At 49.6% G+C, this 18,141-nt stretch overlaps 1 protein-coding gene across 1 annotated transcript in view; it reads left to right on the forward strand.

Moving 5' to 3' along the window:
• Positions 1–18,141, forward strand: part of SCNN1B (sodium channel epithelial 1 subunit beta) — a 60,155-nt gene that overhangs the window by 28,557 nt on the left and 13,457 nt on the right. The window contains 6 exon segments of the mRNA XM_030301183.1: positions 8,444–8,765; positions 11,407–11,521; positions 11,523–11,540; positions 11,542–11,606; positions 11,608–11,668; positions 13,791–13,981. Coding sequence (XP_030157043.1) covers positions 8,452–8,765; positions 11,407–11,521; positions 11,523–11,540; positions 11,542–11,606; positions 11,608–11,668; positions 13,791–13,981 — 764 coding nt within the window. The 5' untranslated portion in view covers positions 8,444–8,451.

An 18,141-nucleotide genomic window follows, 5' to 3' on the forward strand; every position in this document is an offset into this window, starting at 1 on the left:
TAAAACTTTAAATATGAGCAATGTACAGTATGTTACTTGCATTTTAAATATAGCATTTGGTGAACTTTTACAAATGTATACATCCAACTAAGCACCATCTCACCCAAGATATAAAATAGTTCCATCACCTCCCAAAGGTGTCCTTCTGTGCTTTTCTAGCCAATGCAGTGTTTACCCCAGAAGTGCTGGGCATCACTGATGTGCTTTCTGCCCCTATAGATTCGTATGTCTTCTTTAGGGCTTCATATAAATGGAATCACATAGTATATTCTCCTCTACGTCTAGCTTTTTAAACTCAGCCTGTTTCTTTTTCTATCCATCCCAGTTGTTGTATGTATCAGTGGTAGGTTCCTTTTTACTGCTGAATAGTATCCCATTGTATGGATGTGCCACAATTTATGTATCCACCTGCCCCTGGACATTTGGCTGGTTTCCAGTTTGGGGTTATTATAATGAATAAGCCTCTTGTGCATATACATGTACAAGCCTTCATGTGAACGTATGTTTCAGTTCCCTTGGGTAATTAAAAGAGGGATTGGTAGGTCATGTGATAGATAAGCACCCACTTAAGTTTCTGAGAAACCACCAAACTGTACCATTTTGCATCCCAACCAGTCAGGTAGGAGAGTTCTAACTGCTTCACATCCTCGCTAACACTGGGTATTGTCTGTCCCTCTAGTGGGTGGGAAATGGTGTCTCACTGCGGTTTTGATTTGCGTTTCCCCCATGACTCATGATGTTAAGCCTCTTTTCACGTGCTTATGGGGCATTCATATACCTTCTTGTGTGAAATGTTTTTTCAAAACTTTTGCCCATTATTTTGTTAGGTTGCTTATCTTCTTGTTCAGTTGTAAGAATTCTTTATTCTGCATATGAATTCTTTGTCAGACATATTTTTTTAAGATTTTTTTAATGTTTATTTGAGAGAGAGAGAGAGAGAGAGAGAGAGAGCGCGAGCAGGGGAGGGTCAGAGAGAGAGGGAGACGCAGAATCTGAAGCAGGCTCCAGGCTCTGAGCTGGCAGCACAGAGCCCGATGCGGGGCTCAAACTCATGAGCCGTGAGATCATGAACTGAGCTGGGGTCAGACACTTAACCAACTGAGCCACACTGGCGCCCCTGTCAGGCATATTATTACAAGTATTTTCTCCTAGTGTCCCGATCTTTTGTTCTCTTAACAGTGTTTTGAAGAGCAGAAGATTTTTATTTTACTGTTTTAATAAAATACAATTTGTAGGTTTTTTCTTTCTTTCATGATTCGTGATTTTACTGTCCCACCTAAAAGATCTTTGCCACCCTAAGATTGCACCGATTTTCTCCTACACTTCTGATTTTTTTGTTTTTTGTTTTTATAGTTTTAGCTCTATGTTTAGGTCTCTGATCCATTTCAAGTTAATTGTGTATATAGTGTGGGGTAAGAGTTGAGATTCACTTTTTCTTACACAGACATCCATTCATTCCAGCATCTCTTGTTGAAAAGACAATCTTTTCTGCATTGATCAGCTTGGCACCCTGTAGATCTATTTCCTTACTCTCTCTTATGTTCCACTGATCAAGGTGTCCATCATTGCACCAATATCACACTGTTCTGATTATTGTACTTCATAGTCAGTCTTTTTAATTTTTTTATTGCTTATTCATTTTTGAGAGACAGAGACAGAGACAGAGTATGAGCCAGGAAGGGGCAGAGAGAGAGGGAGACACAGAATCTGAAGCAGGCTCCAGGCTCTGAGCTGTCAGCACCTCAGGGGGGCTCGAACTCACAGACTGTGAGATCATGACCTGAGCTAAATTCAGACATTTAACCGACTGAGCCACCAGGTGCCCCCATAATCAGTCTTGATGTCAGAGCATAGTATATGCCATTCAACTTTGTTTTTCCTCTTCAAAATTTTCTTTTTTATATTTTAGTTCTTTTGCTTTTCCATATAAAGTTTAGAATCAGCTTGTCAATTTCTGCAAAAACTCTATGGGATTTTGATTAGGATTGAATTAACTCTAGGGATTAATTTAAGGTTAATTGACATTTTAACAGTATTGAGTCTTATGACCCATGAACGTGTTATATCTTTCCATTAAGTTTTCTTCAATTTGAGTAATATTTTTTTAAAAAATCACTAAGGATGCCAAGACAATTAAATGGGGGAATAATAGTCTTGGTGTTGGGACAAGTGGGTATCCACGTGTGAAAGGACAAATCTGAACCCCTACCTCACCCCACATACAAAAATTCATTCAAATTGGATCAAAGACCTAAATATAAGAGATAGAATTATAAAACCCTTAGAATAAATCATAGGAATAAATCTTTATGACCTTGGATTATGCAGTGGATTCTTAGATATGACACCAAAGCGCACACAACCAAAGAAATATAGACAAATTGGACATCATCAAAATTAAAAACGTTTGTGCTTCAAAAATTACCATCAAGGAAGTGAACAGACAACCCCCAGAACAGAATATTTTTGCATATGCTATAACCGATAAAGGACTTATATAGAAAATATAAATAACTCTTACAACCTAATAATAAAAAGACAACCTAATTAAAATGTGATCATAAGACCTGAATAGATATTTTTCCAAAGACATATTGGCCATATAATGGATATAGTGGCCAAGAGCACATGAAAAGATGGTCAATATCATTAACTGTCAGGAAAATCCAAATAAAACCAGAATAAGACACCATTTCACACCCACTAGGATGGCTATAATAATTTTTTTATTGAATGATAAGTGTTGGAAGAGGATGTGGAGAAATTGGAACCCTCAGACACTGTTAGTGGAATTTCAAAATAGTGCAGCCACTTTGGAAAAGAGTCTGTCAGTTCTTCAAATGGTTAAACATAGAATTAACTCAGTGGGTATATTCCCTCCTGGTATATACCAAAGAGAAATGAAAACATACGTCCACAAAAAACTTGCATATGATTGTTTATGGCAACGTTACTCACAATAGCCGAAAGTAGAAACAATACAGATGTCCATCAACTGATGAATGGATAAATAAAATGTGGTATATTCCATAATATAGAATATTATTTGGCAATAAAAAGGAATAAAGTACTGATACGTATTGCTACAATGTGGATGAACTTTAAAAACATTATGCTAGGTGAAAAAGACCAGTCACAAAAGATCACGTGAGGCATGGTTCCATTTATATGAAATGTCCAGGGACACCTGGGTGGCTCAGTCTGTTAAGTGTCTGACTTCGGCTCAGGTCATGATCTCACCGTTCGTGGATTCGAGCCCTGTGTCCAGCTCTAAACTGACAGCTCGGAGCCTGGAGCCTGTTTCAGATTTTGTGTCTCCCTCTCTGCTCCTCCCCCACTTGCATTCTGTCTCTCTGTCTCTCTCTCTCTCTCTTTCTCTCTCTCTCTCAAAAATAAATATTTTTAAAAAATTAAAATGTCCAGAAGAGATGAATCTATAGAGACAGACCCTGGGAAAGGTGGAAGGAGAAATGGAGTGACCCTAATGTATACAGAGTTTCTTTGGGGAGAGATGAAAATCTTCTTTTTTTTTTTAATTTTTAATGTTTATTTATTTTTGAGAGAGAGAAAACATGAGCGAGGGAGGGGCAGAGAGAGAGGAAGACACAGAATCTGAAGCAGGCTCCAGCCTCTAAGCTGTCAATGCAGATCCCAATGCAGGGCTTGAACTCACAATCTGCAAGATCATGACCTGAGCCGATGCTCAACCGGCTGAGCTACCCAGGTGCCTTGGAGATGAAAATATTTTAAACGTTACTGTGATGGTTGAGCAACTCTGAATATACTAAAATCCACCGAATTCTACACTTTAAACGGATGAGTTATATTGTATGTGAATTATACTTCAATAAAGCTGTTATTTTAAAATGAGAATTATAAAAATAAATCCTGTGCTAACAGCAAAAATAACTCTTTGCAAACCCAGTACAGCTTTTAGGTCATGACAGGCAACCTGTCACTGAGAAGGTTCAGAAGAACTGACTGTATTAGGAGCATGTATGTGTCCTTTGTCAAATTAATAGGTAGAGACACGCACTGTGTTCCTAATTATCCTCCCACCAGGAAACTGAGTCAAATCTCAGGACAAATTTGTCTCTGAAACCAAGTGTGTGTTTCCTCTTACAGGAAAACGGACTTGGTTGTACAGGGCATTTATTGTCTCTGTATTTGCGGCCCGGAACGTTTACCACCAGTTGGGGCCACGCTTAGATGCAATCTGGGATCCTCTGAAGCACGACAGTGTCCGCTGTTCTGAGTCCGTGTGCGGACCCAGTCTCCACCTGGCTTGTTTGAGTTGGTTAAGCTGTAAGCTCATTTAAACCTTTCTGCACAAGCTGTGTATACATCCCAAACACGACCATCTATCACCTTGGGGTGAATCTGATGGGAACGACATAAAGTTGTTGGTAGCATTGATTGCTTCTGGCTTGGCTAATGGCCCAAGGGACCAAACTAGTTAGGAAGTACACCAGTTCTCGACAAACTTCTGTTACTGCCTACCACTGTCACAAGTTTTCCTACACGTCCTACTATTGTTCACTGAATATTTTTCTTTAAACACATTTCTGTTTGTTTTTTAACTTGAGGGGATTTGTGAACTGAAAGCAAAAGCCGTATCCTCTTGCCATAAATTAGAGATCCCTCTTAAAAATAAACGCAGTGAAAACAGAATGATGTTAATTCTAACTAGATACTGTTGGCTGATAAGGTTCTGAGCCTGAGGCCTCATTGTTAATCTGGGAGATTAGCAGGGGTTAAATAGATGCTAAGGACCTGTTTGTACCAAGCCTACTTTCTCCTTGGCTGAATCAGATGATTAAATGAGAATGGCAAAGGGTAGACATCAGAGAGGCCCTTTGTCTTTTCTTCCATGACAGTTTATTGGAGCCTCATGTGCTGTTCACCTATTAGTCCTTGGTGCTAAACTGTAAAGACAGACAAAGCCCCAGTTCTTTCCAAGTTTATAGTTGTGGATAATAATGTCTAAGAATGAAATAACTCATGAAGTAAGTACCTTGCAGTGCCTGGACCGTGGTAAACACATAGTACTTTAATGGTGCTCCTGTAGTTATTATTATTATAATCACTATTACTTTATTTTCCCAGGGCAGGGAATTGGGCCCTCTAGGGAAAGATGGAGGTTGGGTTAATCTGTGAACGTCCATTTTACAGCCATGATGGCCTGGGCTGGCATATGGAACTTGATTCCATCAGCGGCAGAGGCATTGGAGGGGAAAGCCTTTAATGCTTGTCCAGGAAGGGGGGGGGGATATTACTGTGTCAGTAAGTTAGGTGAGCAGTAAACACGCTTGAGCAAGTTTAAGATCTCAGGTTAGATATGAAAGTCTGGCATTATCCATTTGGCTATTTGGTAGAGTTCCAGGCACTGTGCTGGGCTTGTCGGGAATACAGAGCTGCTACTCTCAACGGGCTTATGATCTCATAGGAACGAGAAGCCACAGGCAGAAACAAATATGACACGGGTTAGAATGAGGTGAATTTCTTCCTTTGTTAAGATTCTTATGATTGAGGGGTGCCTGGGTAGCCCAGTCGGTTAAGCACCTGATTTCAGTTAGTAGGTTCGAGCCCCACAACAGCTCTGTGCTGACAGCTCACAGCCTGGAGCCTGTTTCAAATCTGTGTCTCCCTCTCTCTCAGCCCCTCTCCTGCTTGCCCTCTGTTTCTCTCTCTCAAAAATAAATAAACATTAAAAAAATTTTTTAATTTAAAAAAGATTCTAATGATTGCAAATGACAGACACCCAATTTGGATCAGCATAAGTAAGAAAGTAAATTTATTGGTTGTTGGATCTGATGAGTCCAGGAGTAAATGGCTTCAGGAGTGGCTGATCCAGGTGTTTCAAATGTCAGAAATCTCTCCATCTTGTGACTCGCTGTTCCTCTGTGTTGGCTTTATTCTCAGGCAGTCTCCCTATTTGTGGCCCCAAATACCTCCAGCTTAGTAGTCGTGGCTAAAAAGGAGTCTGCCTCAGGTTGTACCAGCATAAAGTAATAGAATTGAGTCTCAACAATCCAAACGGGGTTAGGTAAGTACCCCTTCGGACTAGGGGTGGAGTCAACCTGGCAAACTCACACCAACTGAGACTGAGGAGGGGTAGTTTCCCCCCCGAGACCACAGAGCCAAGGGGAGGAAAGATGCTGGACAGCAGGCACTGAGCTGCCCACCACACTGCCCTGGCCCGGAAAGGCAGCAGCTCCGAGAGGAGGCCGAGGGTCACCCCTGTCGGGAGTCAGGACAGCTGCATGAAGGAGGTGGCCTTTGGCCAGCTGGGGCTCCAGGGAGAGAGCCGGGGTGCTCCAGCAGCAGGTGGAAACGGGTATTTCCTGAGAAGCCATCATGTGCCAGGCTCTGTGACCAGCGTCTTGGTTCATCGAGAAACAGAGTCTCAGAAAGAAAGATTAGATATTCCTCCACAACCCCAGCTCCCCACCCCACCCGATGCTCCTAGACCCGCCTCCATCCCACTCCAGTCCATGTCTTTCCAGATGGCAGCTTTGATGGCATCACACTCCACGCTCCCAGGGGCTCCAGTTCTCTTGGCCTGAAACCCAGATCCTAAATGTGGCCCGCAAGCTCCCACTCACCCCTCCAGGCTCCCTCCCCTTCAGAGCCTTTGCTCCCGCTGCCCCCTCCACCTGAATGCCCCCTCCTCTTCACCCACTTAACTCTTAGCTTCCTTAACTCAGCTTCTCCAGGACTCTCAGAACTGGGGGTGGGGAGCGTGCTTTTGTTAGAATGACAACAGCCGGGCATTCATCCACACTCTGCATATTGTCATGCAGCCTTCACAAAAGACCCAGGAGGGAGAGTCTGGTATCACCCCGCTTACAGATGAGGAAACTGAGGCACTGAGACGGCGATTGGCTCAAAGTCACACACCTAGAAAGTGCGGAGCTGAGATTCGAGAGTAGACATGTCAGCTCCAGAGTCCCCGTTCTTCGCCACCACCCTTCACTGCCTCTGGAACCTCAGAGCACGGGTCCCAACCCTTCCTACCATGTTTTATAACTACATATTTTTTAATTCTCCAGTTAGTTAACATACAGCGTGCTATAGATAGATCACGGGATAGATTCCCGTGATTTGTCACTTACATACAACAACCCAGTGCTCATCCCGATATGTGCCCTCCTTAAGGCCCATCACCCATTTAACCCACCTCCCACCCCCATCAACCCTCAGTTCTCTGTATTTAGAGTCTCTTATGCTTTGCCTCCCTCTCGGTTTTTATCTTATTTTTCCTTCCTTTCCCCTATGTTCACCTGTGAAGTTTTCTCAAATTCCACATATGAGTAAAGTCATATGATATTCGTCTTTCTTTGACTTATTTCATTTAGCATAATACCCTCCAGTTCCATCCACATTATTGCAAATGGCAAGATTTCATTCTTTTTCATCACCAAGTAGTATTCCATTCTGTATATATATGTGTGTGTGTGTGTCTACATATACATATATATGTATATGTATATATATATACATATACCACATCTTTTTAAAAAGAATTTTAACGTTTATTTTTGAGACAGTGCGAATGGGGGAGGGGCAGAGAGAGCAGGAGACAGAGAATCCAAAGCAGGCTCCAGGCTTTGAGCTGTCAGCACAGAGCTGGACGTGGGGCTCGAACCCACAAATTGTGAGATCATGACCTGAGCCGAAATCAGACGCTTAACCGACTGAGCCACCCAGGCGCCCCATATACCACATCTTCTTAATCCATTCATCACTTGATAGACATTTTGGCTCTTTCCATAATGTGGCTATTGTTGATAGCACTGCTATAAACATTGGGGTGAATGTGCCCCTTCAAATCAGCAATTTTGTATCCTTGGATAAATTCCTAGTAATAGCAATTGCTGGTCGTAGGGTATATAACTACGCATTTTTGATGGATTATTTGATGAACATCCGTCTCGCCCGCTTGTGGCTTGTAATAAAGGTAGCAGATATGTTGGGCACTTAGTCTGGCCAGGCACTGGATGCATCACCTAGTTTCACTGTCTTAGCAACTCTGTACATTAGGTACAATTATGCCCATTTTATAGATGGGGGTACCTAAGGAGTCAAGAGTGTAGTAACTTGTTCACCAGGCTAGAAATTCCCAGATGGCAGAAACCCTGTTTGTTTTGCTCATCAATGAGTCCAGAGGGACTAATTCAGTACCTGGCATACAGCAGGCTTTCATAAATGCTTTTTAGTTAGTCAGATGGGTGGATGATAGAGAGCAGGAAGGGAAGGAGGAAAAGAGGGGAGAGGGAGGGGTGGGAGAAAGGGAAGGCAGCAGAGAGGAGGGTGGGGAGGGAGGGCTGGGGTGTGCAGCCCTGTCCTCCGCCTGTCTCCAATGCCCACGCTCCGGCCACGACTGGGACAGCCCAGGACGCAGGACCGGTGTTGCACCTGGCTTTCCGCTGTGTCTCTGCAGGTGCCACAATGCACATGAAGAAGTACCTGCTGAAGTGCCTGCACCGGCTGCAGAAGGGCCCCGGCTACACGTACAAGGAGCTGCTGGTGTGGTACTGTAACAACACTAACACCCACGGCCCCAAGCGCATCATCTGCGAGGGGCCCAAGAAGAAGGCCATGTGGTTCCTGATCACGCTGCTCTTCACCTGCCTCGTCTGCTGGGAGTGGGGCGTCTTCATCAAGACCTACCTGAGCTGGGAGGTCAGCGTCTCCCTCTCCATCGGCTTCAAGACCATGGACTTCCCTGCCGTCACCATCTGCAACGCCAGCCCCTTCCAGTAGGTGGTCCCTGGAGCTCACCGCTGGCTCTCCCTCCCTTCTTCCTCCCCGCCTCTCCCTCCCTCTCCCCCCTCCCTTCCTCTCTCCCCCTCCCTCCCACCCTCTCTCTCTCTCCTTCCTTCCCTGTTTCGTGCCCTTGCCCCCGCTCCCCACCCTCTTTTCTCCTTTCTTTCTTTCCCTCTTTGCTCATCCCTTTGCAGCAAGTAGATTTCAAAATTCATGAACTTCCTAGGCTTTTTTTTTTTTTTTTAATGTTTACTTATTTTTGAGAGAGAGAGACAGGGGTAGAGAGAGAAGGAGACACAGAATCCGAAGCAGGCTCCAGGCTCCAAGCTGTCAGCACAGAGACCGACTCGGAGCTCGAACCCACGAACCGTGAGCCGAAGTGGGATGCTTAACCGACTGAGCCACCCAGGCGCCTCCATGAACTTCCCAGGCTTAAAGAGAACCTGGCTGGGTCAGTCGGTGGAGCATGCAACTCTTGATCTTGAGGTTGTGAGTTTGAGTCCCACATTGTGTATAGAGATTACTGAATAATAAAATCTTTAAAGAGAACCTAAGAAATACTTGGTGGCTGCTGCCTTCAAAGCCCGCCAGTGCCCGGTATTGATTCAGTACACGGTTACTGAGCGCCTGCCGTGTGCCCTGGGCTGTTCCAGGCATAAGAACACTCGGTGAATAAAACAAAGTCCTTGCCCTCCTCACAGCCTACCAGAGGAAACAGACATTCATCTTTTTCTCCCTAAATACTGAATTAATTATCATTGTGATGATAAAAAAATATATATGGCAACGGTACATCAAGTGCTTATGAATCGCCAGGCAGTATGTGGAGTGATGTTTTGGTTAACTTGTGTAATTCTCACCCACACAACCACCCTAAGGGTGGGTACTGCCATACTCGCTTGATTTATAGGTCAGGAAATGGAGATTCAGAGAGGTAAGGGAACTTGCCCAGAGACACACAGCAAACAACGGTGGGATTTGGACCCAGGTCTTATGTGACCCCAGAGGTGCCACTGTTTATCCACTTGATGGCAAGGCCTATGGAAGGGACACCCAGAGGGACCTGACCTAGTCAGGGTCAAGGAGGGGCAGGGGCCAGTCAGAGAAGAATGCCCCCCCCTCCCCCCCAGGAATGAGTAGAAGGTAGCTGGGGGAGGAAAAGAGTACTCCAAGTGGAGGGCACAGGTAGAGGGCCTGGGGTGAGACAGAGCCTGGAATTGATGGAAGGGCCGGCACGGCTGAGCCACAGAGAACATTCTTGTCCAAAAGAAGGTACTGAAAGGGAATTCCTACTTCCCTTCTTTCGAGTAGTAGGGCTCCTGCCTGCCGGGTGGATCCCTAGGGCTACTCAGGAGAACCTGAAATAATCCTTGTAACACCACCACCCCGTCCAGGCACTATTCCGGGTGCTTTGGTCACTTCATTGAATCCTCCCGACAGGCCCTCCAGGGTAAATATTTTAATCCTCGCCCCCCCCCCCATTTTGTAGAAGAGAAGACAGAGTCTCAAAGATGTTAGGGTTGTCCAAGGTCACACTGATATTAAGTGGCACGTCGGGATTCGAACCCAGACCTCATGCGTAACCCACCACGCTCGACTGCAGCTGTGGACATGTAGGCTGTAAGAGCAGCCCCCCTCCCCACAGCCCACCAGCCTCCCAGCTCCCCCTCTTCTGTGTACACACAGGTGGCTGGTTGTGATGGTCAGGGGACAAGAGGTGTCAGCTCTGGCTACTGTACCTCCTTTGTACCGGGACGTGGGCCTGTGGCCAGGGTTTAACACTCACCCCTGCGGGATGTCCTCGAGCCAGAGCTCACACACACTGCCCTGGTGACCACACTGTGGGGCAGGGGCTTGGATAAATTGGGTCCAGAGCGGCCGGTGGGGACACTCCGTGGCATGGACCATTTCCAATATGGGAGCCTCTGGGGGCTGAGAGAAGGTACTGGAGCCCAGCCCCCGAGTCCCATCCACCTTCTCCTTCTGGACATTGACTCCTGTTCCCACAGTCTCCAATGGAGAATTAGGACCTCAGGATCACAGACCTGCCCTTCCTCTCTGCATTTTTGGTCCCATCCTGGGAGGGAGATATCAGAACCCCTGTGCCCAAACAGCATGCCCACTGCACCAAATCCGGGATCCGGTCCCAGCTCTGCCCGCCCCCCCCACCAGTGGGATGGGCTCGGGAAATCACAGCGACTCCCGGGCTTCCTGATCCTTACATGGGGACTATCACAGAATTGTGGGGAAGATTATACATAAGTAAGACATCAGAAGCACCCGGCGCATCGGAAACAATCGCTAACCATGAGCTGTTATGAGTCTTCCTCATTAGAACGTGAACTTCATAAGGAAGAGATCCCGGCTGTTGTGTTTGCTATTGTATCCTCTGTGCTTTGCAGTGTCTGGTACACGGTAGGTGCTCATGAACTGCTTGGTGAATGTATAAGTGAGCAGGTGATGGAAGGAGGCGTGGACGCCCGGGTGGGCGGATAGAGAGGCAGGGGCTTGGGCAGAGCTCTGTCCTCACACGTGGTGACAGCCACGCTGGCGTAAGGGTGGGTCCCAGACCGCCGTGGCTCTCTGCCTCACCGCTTGCCCTTGCCCCCCTGACCGGCCCCCTCCCCACCCAGGTATTCCAAAGTCCAAGCATCTGCTGAAGGATCTGGACGAACTAATGGAAGCGGTCCTGGAGAGGATCCTGGCACCCCGAGCAGAGCTATGGCAACGCTTTAAGGCTCTGAACTCCACCCATCTGGAACTACACACCGCGTGGTCCTTATCGACGAGCAGAACCCCCATCACCCAGTGGTCCTTGACCTCTTTGGAGACAACCACAAATGGCTCGGCACCAGGAAGGACCTGCACTGCGCAGGCGTGCAAAGTGGCCATGAGACTAGTAAGTGGGCCCCAGGCCACACATCAAGCAATGGACCCTACACAGTGAGGCTGATGGGAGTTTCTTTCCTTTAATAGCCCGGATCTTGCTGGGGGAAAGGCAAGCTGGAAGTCAGTGCCTATTTGTATATTCGCCAATGCTTTTTTCAAAATAGAAATAAATTGCTGGTATGTTAGTCAAGACACTGTTGGATGCCAGTGACCCAGCTCAAACTGCTTAAGCAAAACATGGAATTCACTGGCTCATATACTAAGAAGTCCAGGGGGAGACTGGATTCAGGTATGGCTGGATCCAGGCATTTAAATGCTGTCTTCAGAACTCTGCCTCTCCCCATTTTTGTGCAGCTTTTCTCCCAGTTGATTTCACTCTCTGGCAGTCTTTCTCCATGCAGAGGGGCTTGGCAAAGCCAGACATACACCCCATTAGCTCAGCACTTTCCCCAGAAACAGAACTCCTCTTTCCCAGTAGCCCCAGAAAAAGTCCTGGGACCCACTTATCAGGTCACGTGCTCACCCTTAAACCAATCACTGTGGGCTGGAGAATGGGCTGTCATGAATTGGTCAATGCTGGGTCATGTGCCCTGAAACTGGCCTGATGTCTGCCTCTATCACATGGACTGAGTGAGCAGGAAAGGGTGGTTTCCTGAAGGAGAAATAGGTCCTTACTATCAAAAGATAAGGGCATAAATATTGGGCAGGTGAAAACCCCAGAGCTTTGTAGATAGTCAGCTGCCCAAGTGTACCTGTCCTGCGCTGGGACGCTGGGATGCCCTCAGGTGTGCCCACCTCAAGGGTCCCTGTCTGTGCCTCTAACTCTAGGGAGCTCCCTACCTTACAAATCCCTGGTCCCCCACTCCTGAAACAATCTGATCAGGCAGCTCCGGGTCCAGCCTAGGAATCTGTATTGTTAACAGGCTCCCTGGTGATGCTGATGGTTGGCGCCCCAGGCTGTGGCCAAACACTCCCCAAAAGGAGGCCCCCGACCCCCACCGGATCAGGGCTCCGCACACATCTCCACAGCGCCCGCTCTGACCCGGTGCCCCGCCATTGTTTGGCGCAGTCACCGGGCTTCCTGTGTGCGTTTCCTCATCTGTGAGGCAGGCTTGCTCCTGCTGGCTGCACCAGCTCTCGGGGCCAGGCTCTGTGTGCGCGTGTAGTGGGGATCCTGTGCGCACGCGCGGTGCTCTGGTCCGCGTGTGCGCTGGTGGGGATCCTGTGCGCGCTCGCGGTGCTGCGGTCTGCGTGTGCACGTGTAATGGGGATACATCTGCTACTTCATGATGACGGGTAGGCTTGCTGTACAAATCAAATAGGGTGATAGATCCTGCGACAGAGTGACTGTCTCCCAGAGAGACAAGGAGACCTCCAGGAATGGGCCTGAGGACAGTGGCCCTGGGGAGGGCCATCTCAGAATGCAGAGAAGCTCCTCCCGGCCTCCCGGCTTCCAGAAGGAAGGCCCACAATGAGGGTTGGTGGAGGCAGAGTGGCTGAGGCCAGAGTGCTGGGGCCAAGTCCGTGACCTGGACCTCGTGGTGGGGCCCCTGCACCCTTCCCAGGGCTCGGGCTGAGAAGGCCCAGGTCCTTCCTCACCTGCTATGAGGGGGAGGGAGCCTTGAGTCCTCTGTGGTCCATGTGGCTTCCAGGGATCTGCCCCGGGAAGTCTGGGACGAGGCCAGAAAAGGAGTCAGGGAAGTGGAGGGTCCGAGCGTGTCTGTCTATGTTCCTCATGAGCATGAAAGCAGGGAGACAGTTTGGATATGTGTATGTGTGTGTGTGTGTGTGTGTGTGTGTGTGTGTGTGTGGTCGGGACCATGACATCACGTGGCTGCGGAGGTCAGGAAGTGGATGTCCGTCTGTGTGTCCATGTGCACGTGTGTATTCGGTCATGTACAAGGCCACACATAGGGGTGGCCGGCGACTGCGTGGGAGTCCCTGTGACCGCTCAACTGTGTGTGCGGGGACAGCCCCTGAACATCGTGAGCACCATGGAAACACATTCCCCACCGGCCCAACGCCCAGGTGCGGCCAGGGGAGGGGCAGCTGGCAAAGCCCTTGCCCTTGGGGCAGTGGCTGGGGCCTGCCGCAGTCCCCGCGCCCACAAGAACCCCTCTCGGCCTCTGCAGTGCAGCCTCAACAGGACCGTGTGCACTTTCCGGAACTTCACCAGCGCCACCCGGGCCGTGACAGAGTGGTACCTCCTGCAGGCCACCAACATCTTCTCGCAGGTGCCAAACCAGGAGTTGGTGGAGATGGGCTACCCTGCCGAGCGGCTGATCCTGGCGTGCCTGTTTGGGCCGGAGCCATGCAGCTACAGGTGAGAGGCACCCCAAACCTTCCCCGGGCCTGCTCGCGGCCACAGCCCGGCCACCGACCAGCCACCTGCACCAGTTTTCTGTGCCTCGGTGTCTCTGGTCGTATTTTCCAGAGACAGAGCCTGAGATAGGGATGCGTCGAAGGCCCCTGACGTGCTGACGGAATGGTGTTAGGACGTGTCTGTAAGGAAAGCGGGATGAACTGAGTGAGGCTGCTGTCTCAGGTGACGCGTAGGCCTGGTCCCCGGGCATCTGGAGCATGGACCACACCACAGGGTGCTCCTCCCTCACTTGAGGGGCCAGACTTTTGTCCCTGGCGCATCCGTCCCTCACGGGCCATGGGCCCCCCCAGGAGGATGCGGGGGTCCCCAAACTTCCCTGGAGAGGGGGCAGCTGTGAGCTGGGTGTTGTTAGCGTCCAACATCCAGCGGCCGAGGGTTCTGGGCCGTCACCGGGCATCTGCTGCCCTCAGTTTTGTCATCTCGGACCGCCCACCTCCCAGGCTGCCCAGGAGGGTAGCAGAGTTGGCTCAGGTCTGTGCTTAGAACGGGGCCCTGGGAGTGTTTGCTGTCCCAGGCTCTTCCCTGACAGCCCCAAGGTTGAGAGGATGGCAGAGTGAGATAACGTTCACCCCAAAAGCCTGCGGCTCTTCCAGTGGTCCTCAGATCCCTGCCTCCTCTGCCGCCCCTGCGTCCCATGAGTGCTGGGTCTTTTTTTTTTTTAATCTTTATTTTTGAGAGAGAGACAGAGTGTGAGTGGGGGAGGGACAGAAAGAGAAGGAGACACAGAATCGGAAGCAGGCTCCAGGCTCTGAGCTGTCAGCACAGAGCCCGACACGGGGCTCGGACTCACGAACGTGAGATCATGAACAGAGACAAAGTCAGACAGCCTAACTGACTGAGCCACCCAGGCGCCCCTGCTGGGTCTTGTTTGTCTGGGGCTTCGTGGTCTCATACCTCAGGCCTCGGGAAGAAGTCCACGGAGTCCTGCCGCTTCTCACGAGTGACAGGCTTCCAGCGTCACCCCTGGGCTCAGGCACAGCCCCCTCAAGCCGTGAGCCTTCAGGAAGCTCTATTGAGAATGTGCTGAACGCTGTGGGACCCTCTGTCCCCTAGACACACAGGGGCAGGCATTTTGCAGGCAAACATCAGGATCCGGGGCCCCCTGAGCTGGCTAGCTGCACACCTGGCCACAGGTGTGAACTGGAAAAGCGTGGCCCTCAGGTGGAAAAATACAGGACATGTCCTGCCCTCGGCGGCCACTCGGCTGGCAGGTCGCGGGCTAGATTTTGACCCCTCGCTCTCAGCCAGCGGCCTTTGCTCAGGGCACCCCTGGCCAGCCGCTCCTGGCAGCTCCCCCATAAGGCTGCAGTGCCCGGGTTCAGCCATTGCACATCCACTCACTCACCTTCACCCTCTCAGCTGGAGAGGGATGTAAAACCGTGACTTCAAGTACGTGACCCCTCGGCTCAGTGAGAATAGCCCTGGCTGGTGTGTGAGGTAGGCAAGCAGGGTCCGTGAGGGTCTGTTGGGATCTACTACAGGTTCCTGATGCCCGACGTGTGCTCTTCTGCCGTTGAGCGGGATCCCAGTGTCAGGAGATACGCATTCGCGTGGCTTTGGGGCAGGCAAAACACCCAGCGTTGGCCACACAACTTCTGTGGTGTGGCTGTGGCTGGGGAGTGACTCTAGTGAAGGGGTCAAGGCTGGGCGGTGTGGTTAGACCACTGGTGCAAATCCTTGCTGTCTGACAAGCTGTGTGACTTTAAACAAGTTGAACCTTGATGGGCCTCTGTTTTCCTCCTCTGTAAAATGGGGTAATGACATGCCCACTCTGCGGGGTTATTTTGGGTAGTAAATGAGTTAATATGCTGACGGCAGTGTTGGCCTCAATAAATAATAGTTGTTACTGTCATTAAACCCACATTTGACAGGGAACTCATTATCCAATATAATGCTAACATTTATTGAGCCCTTCTGATGTGTCAGGTGCTATTCTTAGCATATCACATGTATAAAATTCATTTAACCATTGGCCACAGGCCCGTGAGAAGGTACTGTTGTGTCAGCCCATTTTCTATGATGCAACCGAGGCCCAGAGAGGTTAAGCGACGCCTCTGAGGCCACACAGCCGTTGAGAGGCAGAGATGGCAGTCTGGGGTCACCCCGCCTGTCAGAAAACCAGATAGTCTCCCTCCCTGCCCCCTTCTCCCAAGCCTGTTATTGTCACCTGCCTTCCTGAGTCAGCCTCAGACGTGGTGCCAGAGGACACGTGCCTCTCTCTGCCCTCCCAACGCTGCGCTCCAAACACCGTGGCCTGTGCTTCCTCGTTCCTTCTGACCCTGTCCTTTCTCTCTCGAATGTGGCAAATGGTCAAGAAGCAGCAGCTGCAATTAGGAAAATATGAGCCACATCTGGACCCTGATGCCAAAGTGCCTCGATTTGAATGCTAGCTCTGGGTGCTGTTGGGCACGCTACTTTGCCTCTCTGGGCCTCAGTTTTCTCATCTGGAAAATGGGGAGAGTGAAATAGCCTTATAGGGGATTAAATGATGTAAAGTGCTTAGAACAGTACCTCCCACATAGTAAATAATATATGAGCATTTTTTAAAGTCAACTTTTTAGTGTGGAATAATCTTAGGTTTACAGAAATGTTGCAAAGAGAGTGTATCCGGTTGGTTCCCTTGTACCCTCCGGCCCCCCCCCCCCCCCGTTGTTGACATCTTCTGTCACCACGGTGATTTGACAAAACTAAGAAACTAATATTGGCATATTGCTATTAACTAAATTTGACACGTTCTTGAGGATTCAGCAGTGTTTCCTGGTGACCTTTCCCTGTTCCGGGATTCCATCCGGGAGACCCCATTTCGTGCAGAAACCCTGTCACGGTTTTTCGGGCTTCTGTGTTTGGGTTGACCATGACAGTTTCAGAGTACTGGGCAGGTGTTTTAGGGCAAGTCCTTGACTTGGGTGTACACAGATCAGACGGGTTTGGGGGGAAGAAGAGCACAAGGCGAGCGACCCCCTCGTCACTTGGTATCCTGGGCGGGGTGGGGAACACATCAGCCACGTGACACCACCCGTGATGTTGACCTTCCTCACTTGGTTAAGCTATGGGTGCCACGCTCCCCCGTCGTCAGGTGACCACTTCCCTTCCCAGGCCCTGTGTGGAAGCAAGTCGCTAAGTTGAGGTCACCTTCTGGGGGCAGGGGGGTGGCAGGCAGCTCCTGGTCCCCTGGAGAGGAGAATGTAGACTCTTTGGAAGTCTTCTGTGGGGAAGACATTATTCAGTCATTTCTACTGGTATGGGCTTGTGTGTATTGGGGTTGTAACCCAATACCACATTTATTTTCTTACTCAAATTCTTCCAGCTTTGGCCAGTAGCAGCTCCTTGTGTTGGCTCCTGTGTCTTTTGACACGTCCCCATCACTCTTTTTTTTTTTTTAGTACTTCCTTACTTTCTAGCACCTCAAGATGTCCCAAGCCCTAGAATCAGCCATTTCTCTGGGGAGCCCTGGTTCCTTTTATTGGGCAATGGCATCTAGAAGCCAGGACCTAGGCATATATAAGCATCATCGTCATCACTGCTCCATCTGGCTCGCTAGCTTCTGCCCTCGGGAGCCCTTCCTGACCTCTGCCATACAGCACCACTGTTCATCTTCCTGCCGGGGACGCTCTGTGTCTCCGTCCTTTCCGGGGGTTTGCTGGTCACCGTCTACACGCCTGGCACCTGTCCCAAGAAGGTTTTTTTTGGCGGGAGGGGGGAATGCCTGGCTCCGGAGCAAGAGTGGGCCAGCACTGGGAGAAGCCTCTCCAGGTAAAGGGCGTTGGCGACAAGCAAATAGTTGGCGCCTATGGTGAGGCCGAGAGCACGACCCTGGGCAGAAGGGGATCCGACCGCGCCCTGGGTTGCAGATGTCGGAGACCGTTTCTTGGGAACACTGTGTCCCCACACCCTGGGGCGGGGTCTCTCCCTCCAGAACAGCGCCCGGCTTTAGCCAGTTTGCCCTGCTGTGTTCTTCCTGTGGCCACAGCCCTGATCCTACACCGACGCAGGCTCCGTGTTGCCCGCCCAAAGCCATTTCTCCCCCCAGGGCCTTTGCCTATGCTGTGCCCCCTGTGTGATGTGCCCTTTCTCCTCTCTAGCCCCTACCTCTTAGTCAT

This window comes from Lynx canadensis, chromosome E3 (assembly GCF_007474595.2).
Source record: "Lynx canadensis isolate LIC74 chromosome E3, mLynCan4.pri.v2, whole genome shotgun sequence".
In the NCBI taxonomy this organism is placed as follows: Eukaryota; Metazoa; Chordata; class Mammalia; order Carnivora; family Felidae; genus Lynx; species Lynx canadensis.